Source organism: Perna viridis, chromosome 15 (assembly GCF_037379345.1).
Source record: "Perna viridis isolate PV_CMFRI_1.1 ecotype Kerala chromosome 15, ASM3737934v1, whole genome shotgun sequence".
NCBI classification, from domain to species: Eukaryota; Metazoa; Mollusca; class Bivalvia; order Mytilida; family Mytilidae; genus Perna; species Perna viridis.
In genome coordinates this window covers 17,893,247-17,917,668 of record NC_142459.1, presented here as the reverse complement: position 1 = coordinate 17,917,668, position 24,422 = coordinate 17,893,247, and the positions used below count along the sequence as shown (strand labels likewise).

Sequence of the window (24,422 nt, the reverse complement as noted above, 5' to 3'; positions counted from 1 at the left end):
TAACTCGTTTTACTTCATTGTTTTCATCAATCAAATTTGAGATCGGGAATTCGTTCTTTCCTTTCTCCGATTTGGTTTGAAATTCTGACACGTCATATCCTCTTGTGTAACACTGACTTATATATGATTCTAACACTAATACACATATCATTCTATATACATGTATCTGATGCATGCTAAATAAAAAAAATACGTGTATCATTTAATCCTCATTTCGCTACCTCTTAACATTACCGTCTATATATGTACATCGACTAGTTGAAGGGCATTCTCCCAAGTCAGAGTTTTGAGTCCACCATCGCTCACTCAAACGTTTTAGGGAGCGAAGGTGGACTCAAAACCCTGCCTTTGGAAGATGGTTGGAGGGTGGCTGTTGGTATTTATCAGTTTTCACCTCTCTAAACCATTGATTTAAAATTTGGTCATAATAAGTGTAATCTAACTTTGTGCAAAAAAAATAAAGTCTTGGTATTTAATATCATCATCATACCACAGGCGCTTTTGGCATGGATGGTTTCGACCACTCTCTTTTTTACTCGAGAACAAATCTTACTATCAAATTCTTTAATTTGATTAAAATTCGTCTTTTTATCAATTTATTGAACATAATTTTTATCACAAAAGAATGCCTTGTACCACCATCTTATAAAACAATTCCTTTACTGGTACTTCGGTATATGAACTGTGAATTGTTTGTTGAAATAGAATATTATGTATTACATGTACATGTATGCTAGTGCAACCCATTAGGAAAGTTAGACATAGCACTGTCTGGCTTATTTGATGCAAATTAATGTTTTCTCTCAAATTTTGCGATTAGGTCGAGGCAACAACGTGGACATGTATAGAACCGAGAAACATCTTTACTTCGAATGCTTCCGCGTTGACTTCCGGTCGTGCTGATTTGATTTTTGTGACTCAATTGTTTGAGCGTCTAAGCCTTCCCAAGACAGCATGTGTGAACAACTAAACAAATGTAGGTATTATAATTATGTAGCCAAATGTCTCAGCTTTACAATGGTACCAAGAAAGTTGCAAAGTTGTGGTAATACTTAGGTTTTTGGGGTGAAATGAAAAAATATGTATCCCACCATTCATAATTAAGATAATGTTGCACCGAACATATCTGATAAATTCACGTGCTTAGAATTTCCTTTGGGTAACAATTTCTATGAAATCGAAAAACGAAAAAGAGGAATTTCCAGAATTTCAGAATTTCTTCTTGATCACCCGTTATTGTCATTTTTCCAGAATAGCGTAGTTTAAACAAGCCTTTGTGTGATATAGTACATTAATATGGTGTCTTAGCTTGCAAATGAGCCCAAGTATAAAATATTTGAACTTTTCGAAGTCCAATTAGTTGGAAAATTGGACTTGAAAAGAATACCTCAATTTGAGCAAAAATGTTATTTTTTAGCATATAATTGATGTAAAAAGACATGTTGGGTACTTGTGGTTTATATTGAAAAATTTATGAACAGAGATCAGATGGTAGGAAATCACCCTTCAGTGAAATTGTATTGTTAGATTGGTTGGTTTTTTTGGATTTATATGATTCTGATTTTTCACATTTTGCCTGATTCTTACACATACTTATACTTAAAAAACAAATAAACTACCATTAATAAGATCAAACATCACATGTGCGGTGGCACTTCATAGTCTTGGTCTCTGATAATGATCTAGAACTGCTTCACTACTCATTGTTGTCGTAAGAAAGTCTTACTAATGGTACGAACATGTACACTCTTGTATTAATTCTTTGTAAATGTATAAGTACACGTTCGTGTGGTTTTTCGTAAAATTCATTGGTGTTGTGGTTGCGTAGTGGCAGTTCTATTCCCTGAACTCCCCATATATTTTGGTTAAATTTATGCAGAGTGTGAAAAAAAAACCAAAACAAGAAAAAAACCCCCAAAAAAAACATTAAGTCATGCATGTGTACCCCTTTTTAAATTAAATTTCTTCAGTCCTACGGAAACCTCTATATCCGCCACTGCTTATCAGATAATAGATGATAAACATCCATGTAATATTTAACATTTGAATACTGCAATAAGATTCCATCAAACAGTTATACACGTCAGACAGAATGGGATACGCCTGAATTCCTGGTAATCAAATACACGGGCCTTAAATTACATGTAGCAATACAGTGATCTTAAATACCACTATTATTGATGAAATCAAAAGTAAAATACGTACAAGCTTTTCTGTCCCGCCTACTGGTCACAAATATACACACTCCATCAACACGTACGTCTAATAATAAAATATTCTTGATCAATGAAATTGTAGTATTTTATTTGTATGCTGGGAAGTCAGTACAAAACTTGTGTACGCGGAGACAATGACTTAAAATACAATTAAAATTAATATAATATTGATTAAAGCCTACCCAATTGGGCCATCCGTGCGAAACCCAACAGGGCAGTCAAGGTCATTAAAACCCCCTAATTCACTTGACACTGCCATCTTACTAAAGTGAGTTTCGAATGTATCTGGTAATACCCCCGATTTCGACGACATAACTTCTCGGTTAACAGAAAATTGTCGAATTTTCTCGAAAATGAATCCCATCATATGGCATACCTACAGAAAATGTGTTTAAAAGATGAGTACGTAGTTGCTAAGAAAAGTGCGACGAAAAATAACCTTTCAAAAATATAAAGCAAAAAAAAAAAACTTGGAAGTCCTTGGTAAACAGGAAGTTGTTATGGATTTTTTACCAAAAAAGAATCCCACAATATGGCATACATGTACCTACAGGAAGAATATGTTAAAATTTCAGGCCGCTGTGATGGGCAAATGTAAAAAAAAACTGACGGAAGAAAATGTTACAGACACGTCAGACAAGGATGAAACAGTATACCCCTCACTCCAGATAAGAATCATGCATAATGTGATTCGTGGTTGGAAAGCCTAAATATTTTATTTTTGACATTTGTCTATATTATAGTAAACAGAAACAGAAATTAACACGTGGCATTTCATAGAACCCTTGCTCCTAGAAGATAACAATTATATAGAATTCGATGTAGAATTCAAAATTAAGGGAGGTAACTCTGTAAATGACACTAGAATTCAATAGGAACTGTTCGATTTTCAAATGTGGATTATCTCCTAAAACCTGACAGATTGGAATGAATAATTATACATTTCATCATATAGACCTATAAAGCAACTTAAGAACAAAAATAAAAATATGTAGCATTTTTTTTTGGGTGTATCACATATGACAGAATTTGCATGATTTTACAATGACTGCAACTTAAATTGGCCAGTTACATTAATAAATCCAAATATGAAGACATTGATTCTATATGTGCGAGTTCCGTTCAATGCTGACCATGATAGATAACAATATAACAGCAGAATTTTGACTGAAAACAATTGCCAATTAATTGACAATCTGCAATGACTGACACAATAATTCTAATTATGACTATTATGAACAGTCCAACAGATATGAAGCTAAATTGTATTTCTTTGGTCAATTCTTTCCTTCAGGAACCTGCTGGGAATAAAAAACAAAGGAAGATTATGACAAATGAAAACTTTATTTGATAACAATACCGATGTATTAGTCTATCACATGTACATGTAGCCATGAGTAAAGAAAATGCTAATTAACAAGTACAGGTTGATTTTGAAATGCTAAATACATGTACATGTAAACAACACAACAGATACATTAAGAACATGTAACATTATAAAGAATATGTCATTGAAAAGGTGTATACTGAAATGTAGATTGTGAGTTCATGTAAGCTCATGTAATTAAACAATTCAATCAAAAATTTCAAAATCAGAAAAAATGAGTATTTCTATATGAACAGTGTAAAAAAATAGAGACAAAAGCGAAAAAAAAATATTAGAAAAAATGTTTTATCCCTCACAGAGGACCCACTGATCAAATTATTAAAATTATTTTTTTTAATAACAAAATCAATTAAATATTTGTCTTTGTTCATGATCAACATGGACCTACAGCTGTTTCTTTATATTTATAGTGTCTGAAGACAACTAAAAAGGTTCACACCACTTAGCTATAAGGTAATCTCACTCCGATAAAATCAAAGTTATAGAGCAGACACAAATATTGGTAATTTGGACCAGGAAGGACAATAGATACTATTACATAAAATTTAAAACTTTGATGAAAAATAAGACTAACCAATTATTGGAACAGAGAAATAACAACATTAAAAAATATATACTAGAGTCAGTTTTTAGCTGAAAATCTGATCTTTAATAACACTTTATATTTATATATGTATGCAAAGTACAACTGTCAAGTCTGCTGGGCTACAAACACTGAATAACAAATATGTACTAATAAGCTACATTAAATTTATGGCTTTTATGTTACATTTTTTAACCAAAAATTTACATTTTCACCTTAAAGCACATTACCAACCACCTATCACTTTTAGAGATGCATTTTTCTAAAATTACTGAACGAAAAAAGCTATGCATTATAGTGTTTGCAACAGTGCTTCTTTAGAAATTCCTGACTTCAAATGTACAATTCAGAGCAAAAATGAAAAAAGGCATTTTCAATGACCTTTTTTTCGCTTATTTTTTTTTACTAACTTTTCCCTTTTCTGTTTTTATTTATTTTTTTTTAGCAATTTGCATTTTGGGAACAATTGGGTTTTCTCCGCAGATTCTAATGAAACTAGTGGACAATACAGCAATTTTTTTTTTCAAATTGACCCAACTTTTGGTCAAGAACATTGGGGAAAATAGCACAGGTCCATATGCTTTTCACAAATTTTTTTAATGCTTTTCTTTCTTGTGTATGACACACCTTCTAGTTCTCCAGCAGTGATAGAGGTTGTATGGCAAGCTATTTTCTGACCTTACCTCTAGCATCTGATATGTTGAAAGACACTGCAAATGTGAATTAGGTAAACATGTTTTTTTTTTAAACTATTTCAAGTCTTTTATTCACTCAAAAGAAGCTTAACCCAAAGGAAATCAAGTGATAATGGTAAATATTTTTACTCTAATTCTACTGATTTCAATGAGGGTCAGAAAAAGCAGTTTGCAATATGGTGCTTAGAGGTAAGAGGCTGGGGTATGGAAGAATGGAATTCCAACCCCTTACATTGTAGGAGTAACCTTCTAGTAGTGGTAAATAAACATGCCATGGTTTAAATTCTTACCTCCAAAAACATTAAAGAAAATACATGTTGATCTTTAAAATTCAGACTAAAAGTGAATTACAGGTAATGGTGGAAAGATATACGTTCACTTAAGTCATTATAATGGTGTATCAAAAATATTCCAATTCTGCATCTCTAATCTTCTCACTCTAATATGAATCTACACACTGGACATGTTCCAGACTGAAATGTAAAGAAATTAAAAAAAAAAAAAATAAGAAACTTGAAAACAGGTGATATGACATGTATGGGACAGATCTGACATCATTCAAAAGCAATAGGCACACAATCTAAGGATTTCCTCTAGTAGAAGCTGAGAAATATGTAAACAGACAGACAGACAAGAGGATCGCATCATAGCCCCAACACATAAGAGTGGAGGAATCATTAATAAGAAGTTAAACCCTCTCCTCATTTCAAGGGGTCTAGGGGATTATAGTTTCAATATACAATAATGACTGAGGTGGCATATGAATGAAACAAATTGAAAAGTAATGTAGTGATGCTAATGCAAATAAAAATCATTGACCTAGCACAAGTAGTTCATGTAATACTGATCTAATCAAAAAACAAAAATTAACATTCAATTCTTTAAAAGAAATTTCAAAGTCAATAGACCATGGCTGCCATGGCGTATGCATGAAACAGTGATGTAGTAATGTTAAATAATCTGCATATGAAATGTGACTCAATTTTTTTCAGGATATTCAGTTTAGTGATGACATACTATATTCAGGACTGAACCAAGTTTTACCATCCATTTTTGACCTGAATCAAGAATGACTAATATGTGAAATTTTCTGGTCTTGCATTTCAAATTTTTTTGCCGGTCCTCTAACATTTTTACCGGTGATATATGACAGTCTGGCTAACTTTCAGAAAGTGTTTTATATTAAATAGACCTAATCAGAAAACTTTACAAAATATCATAACATGCTGATGCTGGAAAAGCAACATCTTAGTCTCGCCTTCTGTGACTTTCAGTTTTAGAGTAATCAAGGGAACCAAGTTTATAGCAGTAATCAAAAGAATGTAATCCAGGGACAAAGACCAGACATGGAAAACAGACATACACAACAAAGAACATAAAGTAACTAAACTCATACATACAAAGTAACAAAAGCAAATGAGCAACTCGGATTCCACTAACTACTGGGAGCATGGACCAGTTGCACCGGTAGTGTAAGATGAGACAGGCTTAATATCTTTATTCATAAAAGGTGAATTAAAATGTTTTAGGTAAAAAAAGGATGAACTATCAGTGAACATGAAATTGGTTCAGAGATTCCTGGACCAATTCTCCAATTTTGTACTTTTCTATTATTTGGAAACTAAAAAATAATTTTAAATTTTGCCGGACCAAAGGCATTTTTACCAGACATTTCTTTAGTCCGGTGGTATTTCTTTTTCACTGACTGATTGAAGATCCCCAAGAAATATAAATAAAAGGACTAGATACACTCAGATGACCTTCTCCAACAGCTCACCCCTATCACATTGTATACTGCAGTGACACTACCCCCAAAAGAAAATGAACCAATCACAAGATAACATGGGTCTACATGGTTGCATCCCATATTTTAAATGGTGATTTACAAAATTAAGAGGAAATCATTTATTCTAACCAGTGATTATAACCCATTTGTGCAGTATAAAAAATTCATACAAATAGTCCAAATAAAACTTTTGGATTACCACCTCTGTACAGAAAGTTAAAGTTTATCTGTTTTTTACAGAAATTAGGGGGGCAATTTCACCAGTAAATGTAGTCCTCTGCCTTCCCTTTAAAACACTTTTTTCTGCAGCTATTTAACCTCACTAGTGTGCATATATGATTTTTGATTGTGATTTTAACATTCTATGGCAGATACATGTACATGTATGTAATACATTACAAGATGAGAGAGTATGACCAATCCAACACATGCTGCTTTATACTAGTCCAGCACCCTTTAAGCTTTATTGTACAAGTTCACACAGGTAGACATGTCACCTGACACTGAAACATTATTAACAGTCAAGGACAAACATCCTTCACCCTATCTCTTAAAATAATGGGTGTTTGATGGAGAAGCTATGACTACCAATTTTTCAAGTACATTAAGGAGGTAGACCTAGGGTAGGGGACATAACTATCGAAATCAATATGTTTGAATCATATTCAATTCACCAAAGCCTATCAAGCTTTTACTTGAATCAGAATGAAATCAATCCATGTTCCTTTGATGCTTACAGGAGATTGATGTAAACTGCTGAATACAAACATTCCAATGATTTTTAAGAGTTGTGTCAATTACCTTAGGTCTACCTCCTTAAGTGACTCTACTAGGAATAGAACCACCTGCCAAACTAAAGGCCAACTCTCTAGATCAGGACCACCTGGGCAGCATGCACATAAAAGTTTTCACAGTTTATTATATATCTTACCTTAGAGAGCCATGCTTGTATACACAGGGGGTGAAACAGATGATGGCAGGGTAAAATGGTTGTAGAATCTGATTCTTCATATACACTCAGACATATTGGACAAGAAAGCTTCTGACCTGAAAAAAATAAAATGAAAAAAATGCTAAAAATTAGATTTTTGAAGTGGTGTCAGTGGACAAATTATTACAACAAAAGTACCAATCATTCTTTTCATCTAAAGAAGATATTTTATGAATATCTGGATAGGAATATTTGGTCTGTCAAACAGATATCTGACACCCTGAGCCAGATTTTTTAAAAGTGTATTAATTACTGTGAAAGTACTTAAAAGTCGTGGATACCAATTTTCGTGGGTACGAAAGAAACAAAAGTTTGTGAATTCTTGAATTCGTGGTTTTAGGGTTTTTAGTATACACATTGTTGGGAACCAAATTTTGTGGCTTGGCCTACCCATGAAAACCACAAAAATTGGTACCCCATGAAATATAGTACTTTCACAGTAATCCTGAGGAAAAAAACCAACAGCTGGGTGTGTTACACCATTCGAACACATAACAGACATGGTTTTAAGAAGACAACCAAAAAAGTGGAAACTGCGTAAAACATACAAATGAAAACAACTGTAATAAAAAATAAAAAAAGCAGAATTTTGCATTAAAACAGAAGAAAATCAAATCTGATATACAGCTACCATGGCTCTAACCTACTTAAACAGGAAAATTTCCAAAAAAAAAAATTCAAAATTACACCTCACCAATTTTAGTATCACCCCTTTCAAAACACTTCTCTGTTTATAATAAATCTTCCAAAAATCTGATTTGTACTTTTTATAGACAATAAAATAAGGCCGTCAATTGAAGCCCAAGAAGCAGATAGCAGCATCTGCTTTGTCTCATCATGAAATCAGCATCTTTCAATTAATACTTACTGATTTGTTAACTAGAGGAAAGAGCTATGATTAAACTGTCAATTGTGTCATATAAAACAAGGGAAGGGGCCTGATCTGTTTCATTATGTCATCACATCTATTAATACTTACTAATTTGTTGACTAGTGGGAGCAGCAATGAGTAAGCTGTCAATTGTGTCAGAGGAAGCAGGGGGTGGGGCCTGATCTGTTAATAAATCAGGATAGACGGCAAGCATCTGCATTATCACAGTCTGCAAGAAAAACTATCAAGTAAGTAACTATCATAATATCAAAAATAAATTTTAATGTACATAGGAAAAAAAAAGTAAATACTGATAATGCTTATTTTTTGTCTTACTTAATACAACACACATACACTACACTCAGAGTGGAATGGTTCTCTAACACTTAAGTCTGACCTGAGTGAAACTTGGTGTTACACCGACATAGTCAGTGTTTAACACCCAGATTCCACCTTGCCAACACCGACGGTTTGTATATTGTAATAGTCATAAAATTCAATTAGGCATAAAAATTCGGTATATTCAATTTTTTGTTATTTTGCACATGTTCATCATGAGTTATTTTTAATTTACAGCTAAGTCAAATGAGTGGGAGATATCCTGTAGAAATATTACCTCGCATTTTCATCATGTAATAATGCAATCTTCTGATAATTAAATTTTGCATTTTTAAATTGATAATCATTATAATAATTATAAATAAAATCCTTTGAACCAACAATTTTGATTCGAGTGACAGAGTTGTAAAAACAGTCTGGTGAAGTTTTAAGTTTCTGATAGTTTAAATAATTGAACGGCTTTTCCAGAAATAAAAGAAACTAACTACAAGTCCCAAGACATCAATATAATGTGTACATAAGAATTGCAAAATAGAAGCCATTTATCAGGACTAGGAACATTGCCAGTAATAGTAATAAGTTACAATAAGTCTCCACTAAAAACTGGGAGCATGGACCAGGTGCACCAGTAGGGTAAGCGTCCTCTGCTTTTCTAGAAACACCCACTGAGTTGCTCTTAAAAAATGAAGTCCAGGGTAGACAAATGAGGAAAGGAAAACTATGACCCTTTGAATAAATCAGTTTTCATGGTGCAGATGGATGTATGTATCAATAAGAATGTCTCTTTTAAGATTTCAGAATATATTTGTCAATCATTAATACCATGTACTAGTTGTCTAAACCGCTGTTTTATTGTGCTGACAAATCAACTTTTGACTCATATTACTGGTATAGATTTTGGCAATTAGATTGAGTATTTTCACATCCCGTTGACTCCCCTGTTGTGATTTTCAAGTGTCCCCAATGAATTCTGGAAGTCAGTGACCTGGGAGCTCAGGAACCAATGTCAGTGATTCTCTGTTCAACATATACAATTCCCAGCTGGGTGGGTGTAACACTAATATTTCACCAAGATAAAAATCTGATTGATATGGCATTTCACAGACTTACATAGATTTAAAACTCCAACTTGAGTGTTGGAGAAACAAATGTTCCTGAGTGTTCTGTAAACATGTAACATGTAAAATGAGCTGGGTACACATGTCATATACCCAAACTTTGATACTTTTTATATACTGGGCAAATTCAGAAATCATGAAAAATCAAATATCAAATTTAACGACAAGCAGTTTTTTTTGATTAATCAAATTAATTGACAAGATCAATACAAGTTAAATGTAAAAATCCTAATCAATAACGTTACCTCAAACATTCTCTCTAAATCAGCTCTTCTCTCCTGAATAAGCATATCTAAGGGAGGTAATCGAACTGAACTAATGGCATATGTTGAATCATCATCCATCAGCCTACAATATACAATACAAAAAAATGTGATGCAGTTTCATTTTGACTTTTCTTGCACGTGCAATAATACCTTCTGTGTAAAATAAAAATATTGCTTATCGTTTATAAATGAAGATAATTATACAATTAACCCAATAATTCCAAATTCAATACAGAATGTACAAATTAATGTTTTTTTTTTTTCATAATGGACCAGTTATATGTCCCTGGTTTGTAATACAGTACCTGAACCGATCTGTGCAACAAAAATTGTGACCGGTCTTCAGTCACCGATCAGTTTCTGATCGGTCATTGATCCGTCAATCCGATCAATTAAACCGATGATCGCATCACATGACCACAGAGCGGCCACTGTATTTTACTGTTTTCATCGCTTTTTTTGGTCAATTTTACACATATTTACGTAATGTAATACATTTAAACATCAATTTATACTTTTATTTTACATTTCTTTTATTTCAAACAGATCTTACGTTATGTTACATAATGAAACTGTGGTCAAATTGGTCACCGGTCATCGATCTGTCAAATCGTTGCATGGATCGGTTCAAGGACTGTACTAATCCCCCAATTAAAGCAGGGGTTAAATACAAGGAGCACCAAGAGCAAATACAGAAATGAATGAACAGAAAATAATCATAATGGTAAAAAACATCCCTGACAAAAATAATGTACACTTAAAATCATCAAAATAAAGAGATGGCATTAAAATTTCACAGGATTTAGAAATTGTTGTGAATAATTTGAGTGATGTTAAAATAGCAATTATAAACTCACACAATAAAGCTTGTAACAGTTTTATGCATATTTTTTTTCTCAAAATTACGTAAATTGACCATACCTAATGTACACAATAAGTTTTGAATTTACAGTATATAAATTAAAGGAGAAGACCATGTTATTGTGGAAGTCATAAATATTGAAAATAATCTGTTAAATATTCATGAGAATTAGATTGCAAAGAAATTATTTCCTTTTCTTAAAAAAATTTTCTCAATTTATAATTAGGGTATTTGAATTTTCAGCGCCTATGGGTGCCAGCAAAATCGGATGAGCTATGACGTCACAGTCAGTTTGTAAGGTGAAAGTAAACAGGTAATTGATTATGATGCCCGAAGAATGCACAAATTTGGGACTATTCCTTTATAATTTTTTAAGTAAAAATATACCAAAGAAGAAATTGAGGCACAACCTGTCAGCAAATGTCAGACAACACTCACAAACAATTAGCTTTACAGCTACAAGACTAGTATGTCAGAGGAAAATCTAATGGATATGTTGAGTTGCAAGTCAAAAAACTTTTTGACTATTTCTCTTTTATCATTTGTGCAATCATAAGTTTGACAAGACAGCATGCTTTGGTGATTAAATAAAACAGGATATTTACGAAATATTCTTTGTTTACATATTAATATGAAGTGTTTGTATCAGTACCAAATCGACTTAGTGATGTCACAAGCTAATTGGAAGCTATTGGTAAAAAGCAATAAAGTCTGCTTGTGATCTTCCCTCAGATAGAAAAGTTCTGTTAGATGGCTATCCACATATATTTCAAAGATTTTGAAATTTGCATAGCCTTGTGCATTTCAGAAAAGTGTATTTTGCATGAAAGGTTATTTATTTTAGTTTACATGGGTATGATTTTTCATAAGAGCCTAACTTAACACAAAAGTGGTCTTCCCCTTTCAGAAACAATACACTTTAAGTACCACGAGTTCAGAAGCGTATTATCATTATCAAGCCGGGTTGTGTCTTGCTGTTCCTCATCTACTGCATTGTGTTGGTCATTACCATAGCAACCACTTGAACTTTGACCTGACCTTGATTCTAAACAGAACTGACATTCACAATCAAATTCATCATCTGCATCATCACCAGAATCAGGATCATGCTCTTCGCCTTGTCTACTGCAAGTTTGCTATAAAGTTAAAAAGGAATCCTGACTCATCCTAAATTATAAAAATCGTACATGAAGCAAAACACTTACTTTCACTAAACCTCTTTTGCAAGTTCAACTTTCTGATTGACAACTGTGTTATATTATGACCATGTGGCATGAATACAGAATTCTCATTAAAGTTTTCTGTCAAATTACCTGTATCACAGTCACTTGATATCTTGACACAACCTTGGTATAGGCTAGCCATATCTTGAGATTTGGTTTTAAAATGAATCTATGTAAACTTGATCTGTTTGATATATTTCTTGTATTTTATATATATAAATTTTGGACGTTTTTTTTTAAGGAAAGAGGATATCTTATAGTAAGCTATGCTCACAGTTTTTTTTAGGTTTTTTTTCATGAGATTTTGCTCCTAATAATATATACAATGTATTCAATATGTAGTTGGGATTTTAAATGAACCAACCCCAAATTTTATATCCATTTTCATTCCAGTCCTAAACACATGTTTCCATATGATTTTGAATTGCAATTTTTCCTGAGTTTTGTTCCAGTAAAACAAATGGGGGAAGGGGAAAGGCACTTTTTTATTCATGGTATATGGGTGGGTGTTCAGGTCTCCTGACAAAATATTGAGTTTAATAAAAAATATCAATAAAACTTCTATGGGTGACTCTCATGGTGAAAAAGTGCCTTCGATGGGTACATCATATCTTGTAATGGAACAGTCCTGAACATATACAGTCCAAACCTTCAACATCTAATCTTTGAAGAACAATATTCGGTACCTACAGAATGGTTCTTCTGGTCATGAAGCCTTTCACTGGTCTCTGTCAAAAATACTCTATCGATCATATCTATCTTATGCAGATCAAACAGAAGATCAGAGAGTGTTCTGTCCTCTGTCACATACTCAGCATTGCTATCTGATTGTCTCCCTTCAATAGATTCAGAGTCTTCTTCTCTAGCCATAGCTGAGGCCTGTCAAAATGCAGTACATATTGTACATGCTAATGGAAAGAAGTCAGTTTTTTTTAAAAGAGAATATTTGGTAGATTTTTTTACTTATTTTTTCGTTATATATTTTTAATTATAATAACACAATAAATTAATAGATTACACTGATCTTGGACCTTCAACACTATATAACCTGAACAGGTCTATTTACTAGTATCATATGATATTTTGACCATTGACCATGCTGTTAAAATAACATATCTTAACCCCAAGGTCAATATATATGGCATGAAATATTAGGGTTATTTTAACCAGAAGGCATGTTAATGTTTAACAGCAAGGTGGTTAAAATATTGCAGCAAGTGGTTAATTTATTGCAGGAGGGGTTAAAATATCACAGCCGATTAACCCCCTGCAGTGATAAACCCTCCCCCTGTGATATTTTGACCCCATGGTCAGCATGCCCAATATACACTTTCCCGATGTAGGGCTTGGGTAGGAGTTTTCCTCGTGGAAGTGTATACATTGTATTGAGCATGCTCTACACATGTTCATCGACTATCCCACAGTAAGCACAAAAGGGTCTATTAATTTTAAATTCTTACCCTGTTGATATGATATACTTTGTTAATTGGGGAACTCTCTTTACATTGTGTATAGTCTACCATAAAATTTTCGCACAAAATCTTGCCTATGGCACTATACATGTAAGTATAGTTCCTCTATGAAAAAAATTTTTCAGTCCATAGATACATGTACATTTGCTGGAATGATTAGAATGAATCAACAAAATGAATTCTACATGTATTCACAGAAGTGATGCTTGGTATGGCATAACATGGATTTTGCCCTATTCCAATGTTCATCACTGGCATGTCAATGAATCTGGTCTGATGGACCTGCCTCCATCTTTAAAAAAATGTGAACAAGAGTAGCAAAGAACTTTTTTACACCCTTACTATTACTTTCATCACATAAAAAATACTGAATGTTTTCTGTTTACAGTTTTCAATCACTATATGTGTGTAGCCCCAAGACTTGGTACAATAACCTGCTTTATGATTTGGGTGCATTTAGTTCTTTTACATTAAAATTTCTCTGCAATTTTATTGTCAAGGAATGTCTTTTTTTCACTTAGTCAAGTAAAATGATCAGCCACATGGAATGGCTAGTTGTATTGGGCCACAAAGTTCGTAAAATCTTTACATAACTATCCATTCGAAATTGTAAATCATGCTATTTGTTGATATAAAAGAAGATAACTCCAGAGAGACTCGTATGTCGATCAGCTGTTCCAAGCGTTTTGATGATAAAGTGCTTTTGCGGCCCAAGCAGTTGTTGACATTAACAAAAATGGCAGACAAAAATTGATGAAAATTTTATAAATTTAATAACGGGAGGTTTTACAAAAGGAATTCTTGAAACAGGGATATCGATGCCTTCCAGAGGAGAGACTTTTTTTGTGGGTCAAAAGGTAAAATTACGGGAGACTCCTGCAAAAATGGGAGGGTTAACACCTTTGGGGAATCAATTTTCACGATTTAAAAAAATGATAATCATTGTATAGCGTTAAAATCAATTTTGCAGGTACCATTTTTCATGCATTTCTGTCCACCTTAAAAATAGTGAAAATTCGTACACAGTGAAATCAATACCTTAATAGTATTCTAACCCCACACATTTTTTGCCTAGCTTAACCCTTCCTTTAATAATCCACCAAGATTCTATCTACACCCCTGAACATGAAACCCTGGATCCGCCCTACATCTGTTATGGTTAAACATTATATAGAGGCTCTTATTATGCTAAAATATCTAACCTGATCAATTTCTAATTCACTCCCCTGTCTTTGGTTGTCCCCATTAGAACCACCAACCAGATCAGACAGACCTAACCTTTGAACCAAGTTAGTTCTCAATCTGTCAGAAAGGTAGGGCAAGGCATGATTATATCCACTGCCTGAGTGAGTAACATCTGATTCTTCTGATCCAACAAGACAGGCGTCATCAACTGTGTCCTCATCTCCTGTGAAAAAGTTAAATTACAATGTAGATGTTATAGAAAGCCTGAATCCCACATCAGAAAAATAACACAGTATCTGGTTATAAATTAAAGTTTTCTCACTTTGTAAATATGTACCTGTTTTGAGCCATGTGAGATTTCCTTATCTCACCTGTAGGTATGAGGAAACACTCAAAGTTTGTGGCATCTTATGATGTCATGTACATGTATGTACATATTTAAATGCAGTTATAAAAAGAAATCATGGCAATGAAATTATTTGTAATTGATGATCCTATCACAAAACTAAACGTCTAAATTGAAATACTGATTAAAAATCAAACACCACCAGGAAATGCAAGACTAGCAAATTTCAGACATCCTCTGTGAGATTTTCATATCTCTTAGGAGAACCTAGAAACTTAAAATCGAACCCTTGAAAATCTGATATTTATCTTGCATGCTTTTTCAGAAGGGTTACTCTTGTTAAGTAGTAATTAGCTTACATGAATATCAATCAATATCATCTTTTGGTGTTTAGTGGGGTTCGTTATGTTCATTTTTCTCGCTTTACATTAGTTTTTTGTGTTAAGTGTATATCATGTGTTTTTCACTTCTTATGCTTTTGTTGTTTTAATTTATCCTTGTTTGTTAAGTGTCAGTCCCTGTGCGAATCAGGCAAAGGGTGAAACATGGTATGAAAAAAACCATCGTTTCAATTGTGTAAATTGATTATAATTATAATAATGCTCCATCAGAATCAAGGAAAACAGACAAGATTTTCCATAAACATGCTGGTCCATTGCGTTACAATTTCACTGAAATGCACTGAAAATGATTATTTCAAGGCAGATAATTCGGTCAAAAACCACATTTTTCTAAGATAGTATTGAAAAATTTCTGCACAAAGCCAGTGATGCAGAAATCAAATAAGGGTCTTAAACATAGAAAGAAAGTATCCTTGAGTGACATTACATTGTCAGATCAGTGGGGTTTTGACATGCATGTTTGTGATTTTTCCCATTTTGCCTGATTCTTAAAATTACTAATACTTAATAACTTATTTCTACATTATTTCTTTATCTCTTGATTTACATATTCTTTGTATCTAAAATAGTTTTAAACTACAGTATACTCTTACCAATATTAACCCTGGCAAGACTTGTCATATAGCCTGAAGGACTGTAATCCAATAGTGTCTCAAGATGATTTACATCAATAACATCACAGGCACTATCCAAAGGAGGATAAGAAGATGATGAATTCATATCAGATGTACTGTCCAAAGAGAGATAACTCTTACTTGATGTCGAGTTCTGGGGAGCAAATGAATGATGGTTACTTCTGTTTGCCGAAAAATTTGGAAATTTATACAAGTCTTCCTTTTCAGAAGGGGATTTCTCAGGTTTATCATTTTTGAAAGTATTGCACTTGCTGCTGTTGGCTTTAGGTTTACTTGTATTTCCTTCATTTAATGAAGATACATTATCACAAGAATGATTTGCTATATTGAGTTTAAACTTTCTCTTACAGGTAGGTTTGTCCTTGTCACTTAAATCTAACCTCAGCTGCTGTTTCTCACAAATTATATCATGATTCTGGGTATTTTCATAATCACAGTTAATATTTCCTGAATTGATCACTCTGTCTAACCCGGGGAAATAGTTATGGAATTCACAAATACCCTTGCTATCATTATTTTCATCAGAACCAAGAAAAAGACATTCATCATTCTGACCTGACGGAGAATATTTACAAACATTACTTGGACACATTCCAAACCCATGAGCACAGGTCAATAGATGGTCATCTTTGTCTGATTTTGAAGCTTCATCATGTAGAAGAATTTGTCTTTCATCCAGATCATTTCCACGGAATAAGCTTGTTTTGTCATTTAATGGTTTCAAAAACTTTGAAGGCTTATTGAACCTTCCACATAATCTTGGTCGACAGGCATCATCTCCTTTTTCTCTAGATACTGTACAAAAAACTTTTTCAGAACTATCACGTTTATAGAAGTCATCTTCATCACTGGAGGACTCAGTGGCTGAAGGCTCCATACAATATAAATATCTACGTATAGCTAGTCCGGACTGTTTACACTTTTCTATGAGAGAGTCTCTGGTCTTTGATGTAGGGAGTGTACCACTGACAATGCCATCATCACCACTGGATGACTCAGTCTTGTAGTTTGAAGCCATATTTTCATGAATTTATCAAAGTCTAATTTAATGGAATCAATGGTCTTTTTTTTTTCAGAAAAGTTCCATATCTTCACAAGTCTGCCAATGGCTAGTCTAATCTACACGTACATGTAGTAACCAACCTGTGTGGAAAAGAAATCAGTTGATTTTAAAACATTTAGTACTCAGTTTTATTTGTTTCAAATTTCATTTACATTTTTGTATCTTACTAAAGTATTAAACTGTTTTACCATACTTACCCTTACATAACACAAGAACTTCATTGAAATAGGCAGTCTTTATGGTTAAGCAGTAGTCCAAGGCCCATGGCTTGTCAAAATGGAGGTGGGCCTGTAAAATTAACTACTACAGGCCAACACTATACAAAAATTTCTGAAAAATGTATTTTGGGCCTGTGAATTGGAAAGTAAGTTGTGAAGACAGAATAAGTAATTTTTGTGGCAAAAGGGAGACAATCCATGTTAGATTTATCAAACTTATAATGCCAATAGGTTATAGGTATAAATACAGTAAATATTCAAGACGTCATAAGGACCGTCCCTTTTGGGGAGAACAATCTGTCATGAAGAAAAGGCCAGTAGCCATGGGATTGAATAATATTTTTTTCAATTTAATACATTTTGAAAGAAATTTCATTTTACAACTTCAGAAAATGCCAGTTCTTTATTTTGCTGTTCAATTTTTGTTTACAGCACTTTAAACAGTGGTGGGGGCTAGGGTCAAAATTTAGCACATTTTCAAATTGTATGTAAGGAAGCCATGGAAGTGGCCAAAAAATGCCGCATGATCCTATGTTTTGAAAGTTGCAAAAGATAACTTGGCTTGTGAACCTTTAAGAGTGATGCATAAAATTGCTTGATTTCTAAAGGTTTATTCACAAGGGGCATCACTTAAAATATGTGTTTACATTGGAAGCATGGGAGTTTTGTTATTGAATTTATTTCTATAGCATTAAAAACAGATATGCATGTATGTTATGTCAAAATGGCAATTTTCTATACTCTAAGTATCCTTAATTGTACACATAGTAGTACACGTCCATGGTTCAATCTTTAGCTTACTTGTTCAGACATCAATAATTTCTTGTCAGTTATAGGGCTTTCCTTATCAAAGAAATGAGAGTGAAACAAATTTCAAGAGACAAATAAGTTTGAGTGAAGGGTAAAAACAAAATTCATAATTCATAGGCAGCAAGATATAACCACAGAAGTTTAACTATGAACAGCTGGGGCCAGGGGAAAGTATGGATAAAATTTGAGCTTGATATTGCTTTGAATTTTATATGCTATATGTATTTTATATTTTACACAGGATATGAGTTTAACCAGAGTGAAGTGGATTCTTTTTGGCCCCAATTCTATAAAAAGTGAAAGACACAAACGCTAATATCAACACACAACCCCTAAAATTAATCACGCCTTCCTTTTGTGGTATAAATTCATTAATTTTATACACTTATTCTCAAGTCGTTGTCTCAAAATCAAATTAATTATAAAATACTGATGACAACAGCAGAATACATGTACAATATACATATACTATAATACAAGCAAAAGCAAATTCATAATGGTAAGAGCTGAATTAAAAAAAAGCAGAATTCCACTTTAAAGAGGAAGAAAATCAGGTCTGGTTGATACAAATCTAGGTCTTTAAAATCTGGGTTATTTGCATACCACTTATTTTTTTTTCTTTTTGAGGCAGGCTGCTAAAAGACTTTTATAGTTTTTAGATTGATGAGTAGTGTGAGTTTGATTGATTTTTTTTATTTAAGGGACGATTTCATAACATCAGTAAACAAAGCAGTGATTGGTAAAATCAGAAATAAATATAAAGTAAAAAAAAAGAAATGTAACCGTAAAATCTGGATTTGAAACAGTAGAATTCCACAGAGCAGTAAAAAATCATCCCTGTAATTTACACTAAATGGAGCTCCAATAAATATGTGTTTAATGCAGTTGACATGTGAATTGATCACCCAAGAAAAGTTCTGATAAATATACTGTATAATACAAATTGATAAAATGTTTCATTCTACCACTCTACACATTGGCGTATTCCCAAAAAGTTAAGAGTGGGGAAATGCTCTCGGACCCACGTGGGGTCTGGGAGTAGGCTAGAGCGTCAACAGAGCAGCCCAGCTGCTAGTAGGACATACTTTTTCTGAGTTTTTCAGTCAGGTATCCTGAAGGCTGGGCTCCACGGGTTTGACGCTAACTTCATTTGTTTGGTGGTCAGCAGGACTATTTCAGAGGTAAAACAGGTAGTCCACAGATGGTAGTGATGGTCCTGCTGTTAGTTTTTATGAAAAATGAGGCAAAATTTAGATAGCCCATAAGACTACCATGAACATTTTGCAAGTAGTCCTCTCCAAAATTAGGGTGGCACAGGGCTACCGGACTACTGATAGTGTTGATCCCTGGGCTCCGCTACCTCGAACTATTAAAAGACATCTATTAACACAATATTTGCAAGTGGGGGGTGGGGGAGGTGTTGCCCCAGATCAGAAAGAATAGTCAAGACTGTCAAAACCACCAATCGTTTCATATTACATTTTAGAGCAATGAATTTGACCTAAGTCACCTTATGTCAATTCAGTTGAAATCACAATGAAAAAAATTTGCAGTCAGCACATACATGTACATGTACAAAATGTATGTAATGTAAATATCAAGATATTTATGATAAGTTAACTTTTAATTTGTTTTTACTATGTCAAGATTTCTTTTCTGAATTTTCTGTATTTTGAAAATTGAGATTTTTTAGGGAATGAGATGAGAATAACAGAAATTCCAATTCAGTCAGGTACATGTAACTTCACTAAAAACACTCAAACGGAACTGAAAATTGAAAAATGATTTAAGAACAAGTACAAATTAAATTTATACAACTAAATCCTTCTTCTTCAAAAGAAATGTTGACTGGTCAGAACAGATCTTTGATTTAATGACACCATTACCCAAGTTATTTTGAAGATGAATTGAGTGGTAAAGTTTAGAGCATTAAGACATGCACTTTTTGGGGGTGAGAGTTACAAATAGAAATGGATTAAGTATAAAAATTGTGGTAAAAACATATGGGGAGAATAAAAATAAGTATTTTACCTGTTTAATTCTTTAATTTTGTCCAATATGGACATACAAGAACCCTGTTGCATAATGGTGTTTTTAAACTTACACAAAATAATTGAAGTATAATTCAGCAAGTCATGTACATGTACAGTTTTATTTTGTGATCGATTTCACATGTGGATCGAAAACACATGCAAAGACCATACAATATCTACACCACAAAATACCACAGCATTGTAGGATTATAAGAAAAATATATTCACAATGTACATTTCCACATGGGAAATTACATGCACTTATCCTTCAAATTGTCTATTTTCCCCAACTTAACTTCAAATTTTCAGCATGCCAGAGTTTGATTGATAGAATATGGTTTACATGTTACATACATGTATGGCAGATACATGCATTTCAGGATGAGAACAATTATTTACCAATCAATCCTGCAGATACTGTAGGTACAGGTATTAACCCCTGATTGAACAAATTATTTAGTTGGTGTTTTTTATGCTTGCAACTTTTAGAAATAATTCAGAAATTTACAAAAAATGTGGTGCCTGTCAGGTGCACATCCAGGCTCATTTTTGCCAAACTTTTGTACCATTTTAACAAAATTTTCCAGAAGAAAGAATTCTAACCCTATACCCCTGCTGGCCCTAGATCTGCCACGGTCTGTGAAGTACAAATTGTTGATTATGTTTGGCAATATCTCTGGAAAATGTAAATTAATTAAGTCAAGTTGTTGTTTAAGTCAAATGTTCATGTAAGCAGTAAACAAACACTCTACAGACATACAGGACATTGTTTTCAACTCGACAGAATGTTGAAAAAGCTACATTTTGCCTAGTTCCTCTAGGCATTCGTCACTGGAGATACTATTTGTTTTTACCAAAAAAAAAAAGGATTATATAAAAGCCTACAAGGCTATCTGTCAGGCCAGTTCTAGGTATCTTCAAAACCTAATTGAACAAAGAGTTCAACTTAAACCGGGGTAAAGATTAGGAAATACAAGCTTGTAGGCCAGACCATATTTTTTGTTGAATATTTTCTACATGTTCAAATAATTTTTACCCAAAAGTTTGGTAGCCCAGCTCAAAATCTAGTAGGCATGAGCTACTAGGTTACTGCTAATTTTTATCCCTGCTTAACAGGGATAAAGCTTAACAGTCTCCAATAGCTACCATAATTTCACTTTGCGACTTCACATCACTTTCCAGACCACCCAGGTGGCAACTGCAATATTTTTATTTTATAACTCCAATAACAAGTTTGTTCTATTGCTAAAAGTACTTAACGCTTATTTATAAAAAAAAATTGGAGGTTTTATTATGAATGGAAGTCACATGTTCTCAAATGCAGAACCTTTTATCGAAATAATAGACACAGTGAAATTGGTTCGGCATTGTCAGTCCGGTTGAATTTTACTACATACAAGCTTTTTTTCCATCTCTGAAAATAATGAAGCAAATTTGATATATACTTCAAACATTTCTACTCAAACAGCCAATCAATTTATTTATTCCTAAATAATAATATTACAGTAAGCACAACATACATGTACGCATCGTTGTGTGCATGTCCGTCAAAATTTATCATTAGAAACAATTTGTATACTTCCTGTTTCAAAATATAGAAGTAAGGGTTTGTTATATAGGCATTGACAATATTAAACTAAAGAACTGTTTGAAGTATATTTGTTTTTTCCAAAGAAAAAAAACTGGGCCACTCACAATTTTGTTGGGCTCCAAGAAATAAAAGGTTAGTAGCCAAGCTGGCTCCTGCAAAAAAGAAGTTTTAAAGTTTTATCCCTGCTTAAAGACAGTGAAATACAACCAACGGAGCTTTAAATCTTATCAATAAATGCTCTAACTGTCTAAAATAAGAAACAGGTTCAGATACACTTAGTATGTGTTTACTTAAACATCCAACAACTGATTTGCTAGACAAGCTGGGGCCAAGTGACCTCAGTTTGTCATATATCAATGACTTGTGATTTAGTGAGAAAGATGAAGAAAGAGTTATTTGTTATCAGATGTACATCAGACAACATTCTTGACATGTGTTTTTGCCTATATGAAATTCACACACTGTTAATTTCACAAAATTTCACAATATTATAATCCTTCAAGTTCATGATCACTATATTTTGCAATTTTATCAATTTTCATTCTCAAAATACCCAATACTGCAGAAAAGCATACTGGTCTAGGAGTTAAGCTCTCAGTGGCAAGTACATGTAATTCTTGCCAACCAATATTCTGTCCTCTCCTGTGAAACAAGTTGAACATGGTCAAAATTAAAGAAAAAACATCTGAAAGATTGCTGATACATGTATTTTGCTCTAAAAATGCTCTATCATACAATTTTCATTGAGAAATACAATTTTGGTGAACAAATTGGCAAAATCATTTAGGTCTTGAAAACAGCAAGATCTACTCTGACCAGTAGACATAATAGCGAGTACTGGAAGCAGTGTAAGTTCTATGGTTATTACATGTACTATCTAAATTTCCCTTAAGGTTCCCCAATATACTAACAAAAAAAAAAAGTCATGTACCAGAAGTAACAAAAAGTGACTGTCCTTATGGAGAAAATTCATTGTTTCCTTAAACCAAACAAATAAATATACTCAAGTTAAGATTATGTTTCAGTAAAAATAAATTCATCTTTTCTGATAGTTTTCTTTTTTTTTTTACCAATTAAAAGAAGTGAATATGATGTTTATAAAAAGTTTGAGAAGTTTGTGTATATTTGCTGTTCCACTGCTGCTGTTGTCAAGAACCTAACCCACCTTGGAAAAAAAATATAACTCTGATTATATTATCCAAATTGAAGCATAGCTTTTCTAAGATTAGAAAGGCGATCATTTTGTTTGGAATATGCAGCTATCGTCCAAATTTTGTTTTGGTCCCTCCATCCGTGGAGAACTGTAATTTTTCCGGTATCTGTACAGACTGATCTGATTAGCCAAAACCGAAAAGGATGTTGCTAGAGATGTCTTTAAGGGATAAAATATGTAAAGTATTGCCAAGTCCTATAAGGTTATCAACCATTTTGAGAGCAAGGGGAAAGGGGGATATGGGGTTGGTACTTTGGGAAAACATTTTTTTCTTCTGTTATTCATTTATTTAAAAAAAAAACTACCCCATTAATTTATACCAAGGCAGATTTTCAAATAAAAATATTGATTTTGCTTGCTGCTTAAGTATAAATAAAAATATTACATTTGCGAAACAAAAAACTTCATCTGGGTCGAACCCCCCTTTGTAATGTCCTTTAATATTTTTATGAGTCTCACACAGACGGTACATTGTATGGTAAAGCTCACAGTGCTTGCTGATTTAGGTAATGTCTACCCTATATGAGTATAAATTTTCATTATAGTCATACCTAGTTTTAACTTTTCAAGAGCCAATAAAATAAAACAAAATCACCTCGAATTAACACACAAAATCCAGTGGTTTTTTTTCGTTTTTTTTTTTTTATAGGATGAGATCTGACGTCCCAGGGCCCAAGCTTGTCTTGCAAATCAGCAATCTCCGACAAAGGGTTCAGTAACTTCAGAGATAGCTGCAAAAACGCAGCTCTCCCTTTTATTTTGTGATATCTAGATCGCAAAATCAGAAAAAAAGAAAAAGATCAAGAGCTACGATTTAGCAGCTACTTCACAATCACAGAGAGCTTATCTCGTCGACCAAAAGTTTGTTGAAATCAATTAAACAATAAAGTGCTAGTTTATAAATGTGCCTACTCCATATTTATATAGAGTCTGTCGTTAGTCAGCGTTCATGCTTTGCAAGTTCAGTCTATTTCATCCAGACAAAATAGATACAGACAGCGGAAGTTTAGTCATTATAAATTTAAGGGAGCTAATTATGTTTTGTATCTTTGATCAGAGCGGACCAACATCAATGTCGTACCCTTTTCCCCAATGAATTATCGATATTTATTGAAATT

General features: G+C 33.2%; 1 protein-coding gene across 1 annotated transcript; it reads right to left on the bottom strand.

Moving 5' to 3' along the window:
• Positions 1 to 3,541: 3,541 nt before the first annotated feature.
• Positions 3,542 to 24,330, bottom strand: LOC148597302 (uncharacterized). The gene is made up of 9 exons (XM_088563425.1): positions 24,217 to 24,330; positions 16,335 to 17,519; positions 15,012 to 15,217; positions 13,028 to 13,216; positions 12,042 to 12,250; positions 10,232 to 10,334; positions 8,638 to 8,758; positions 7,599 to 7,714; positions 3,542 to 5,354 (listed from the first exon to the last, which is right to left on the bottom strand). Exons 2-9 carry the CDS (start codon positions 17,392 to 17,394, stop codon positions 5,316 to 5,318), a joined length of 2,043 nt encoding a protein of 680 aa, XP_088419551.1. The 5' UTR covers positions 17,395 to 17,519; positions 24,217 to 24,330; the 3' UTR covers positions 3,542 to 5,315.
• Between the last annotated feature and the right edge of the window lie 92 nt (positions 24,331 to 24,422).

Coding starts and splice junctions, on each gene's coding strand:
- LOC148597302 (XM_088563425.1), bottom strand. CDS start 17,394: ATGGCTTCAAACTACAAGACTGAGTCATCCAGTGGTGATGATGGCATT. Junction 13,217..15,011: donor GTGAATTAGAAATTGATCAG/GTTAGATATTTT, acceptor GCATTTTGACAG/GCCTCAGCTATGGCTAGAGA. Junction 8,759..10,231: donor ATTTAGAGAGAATGTTTGAG/GTAACGTTATTG, acceptor TTTTTCTTGCAG/ACTGTGATAATGCAGATGCT.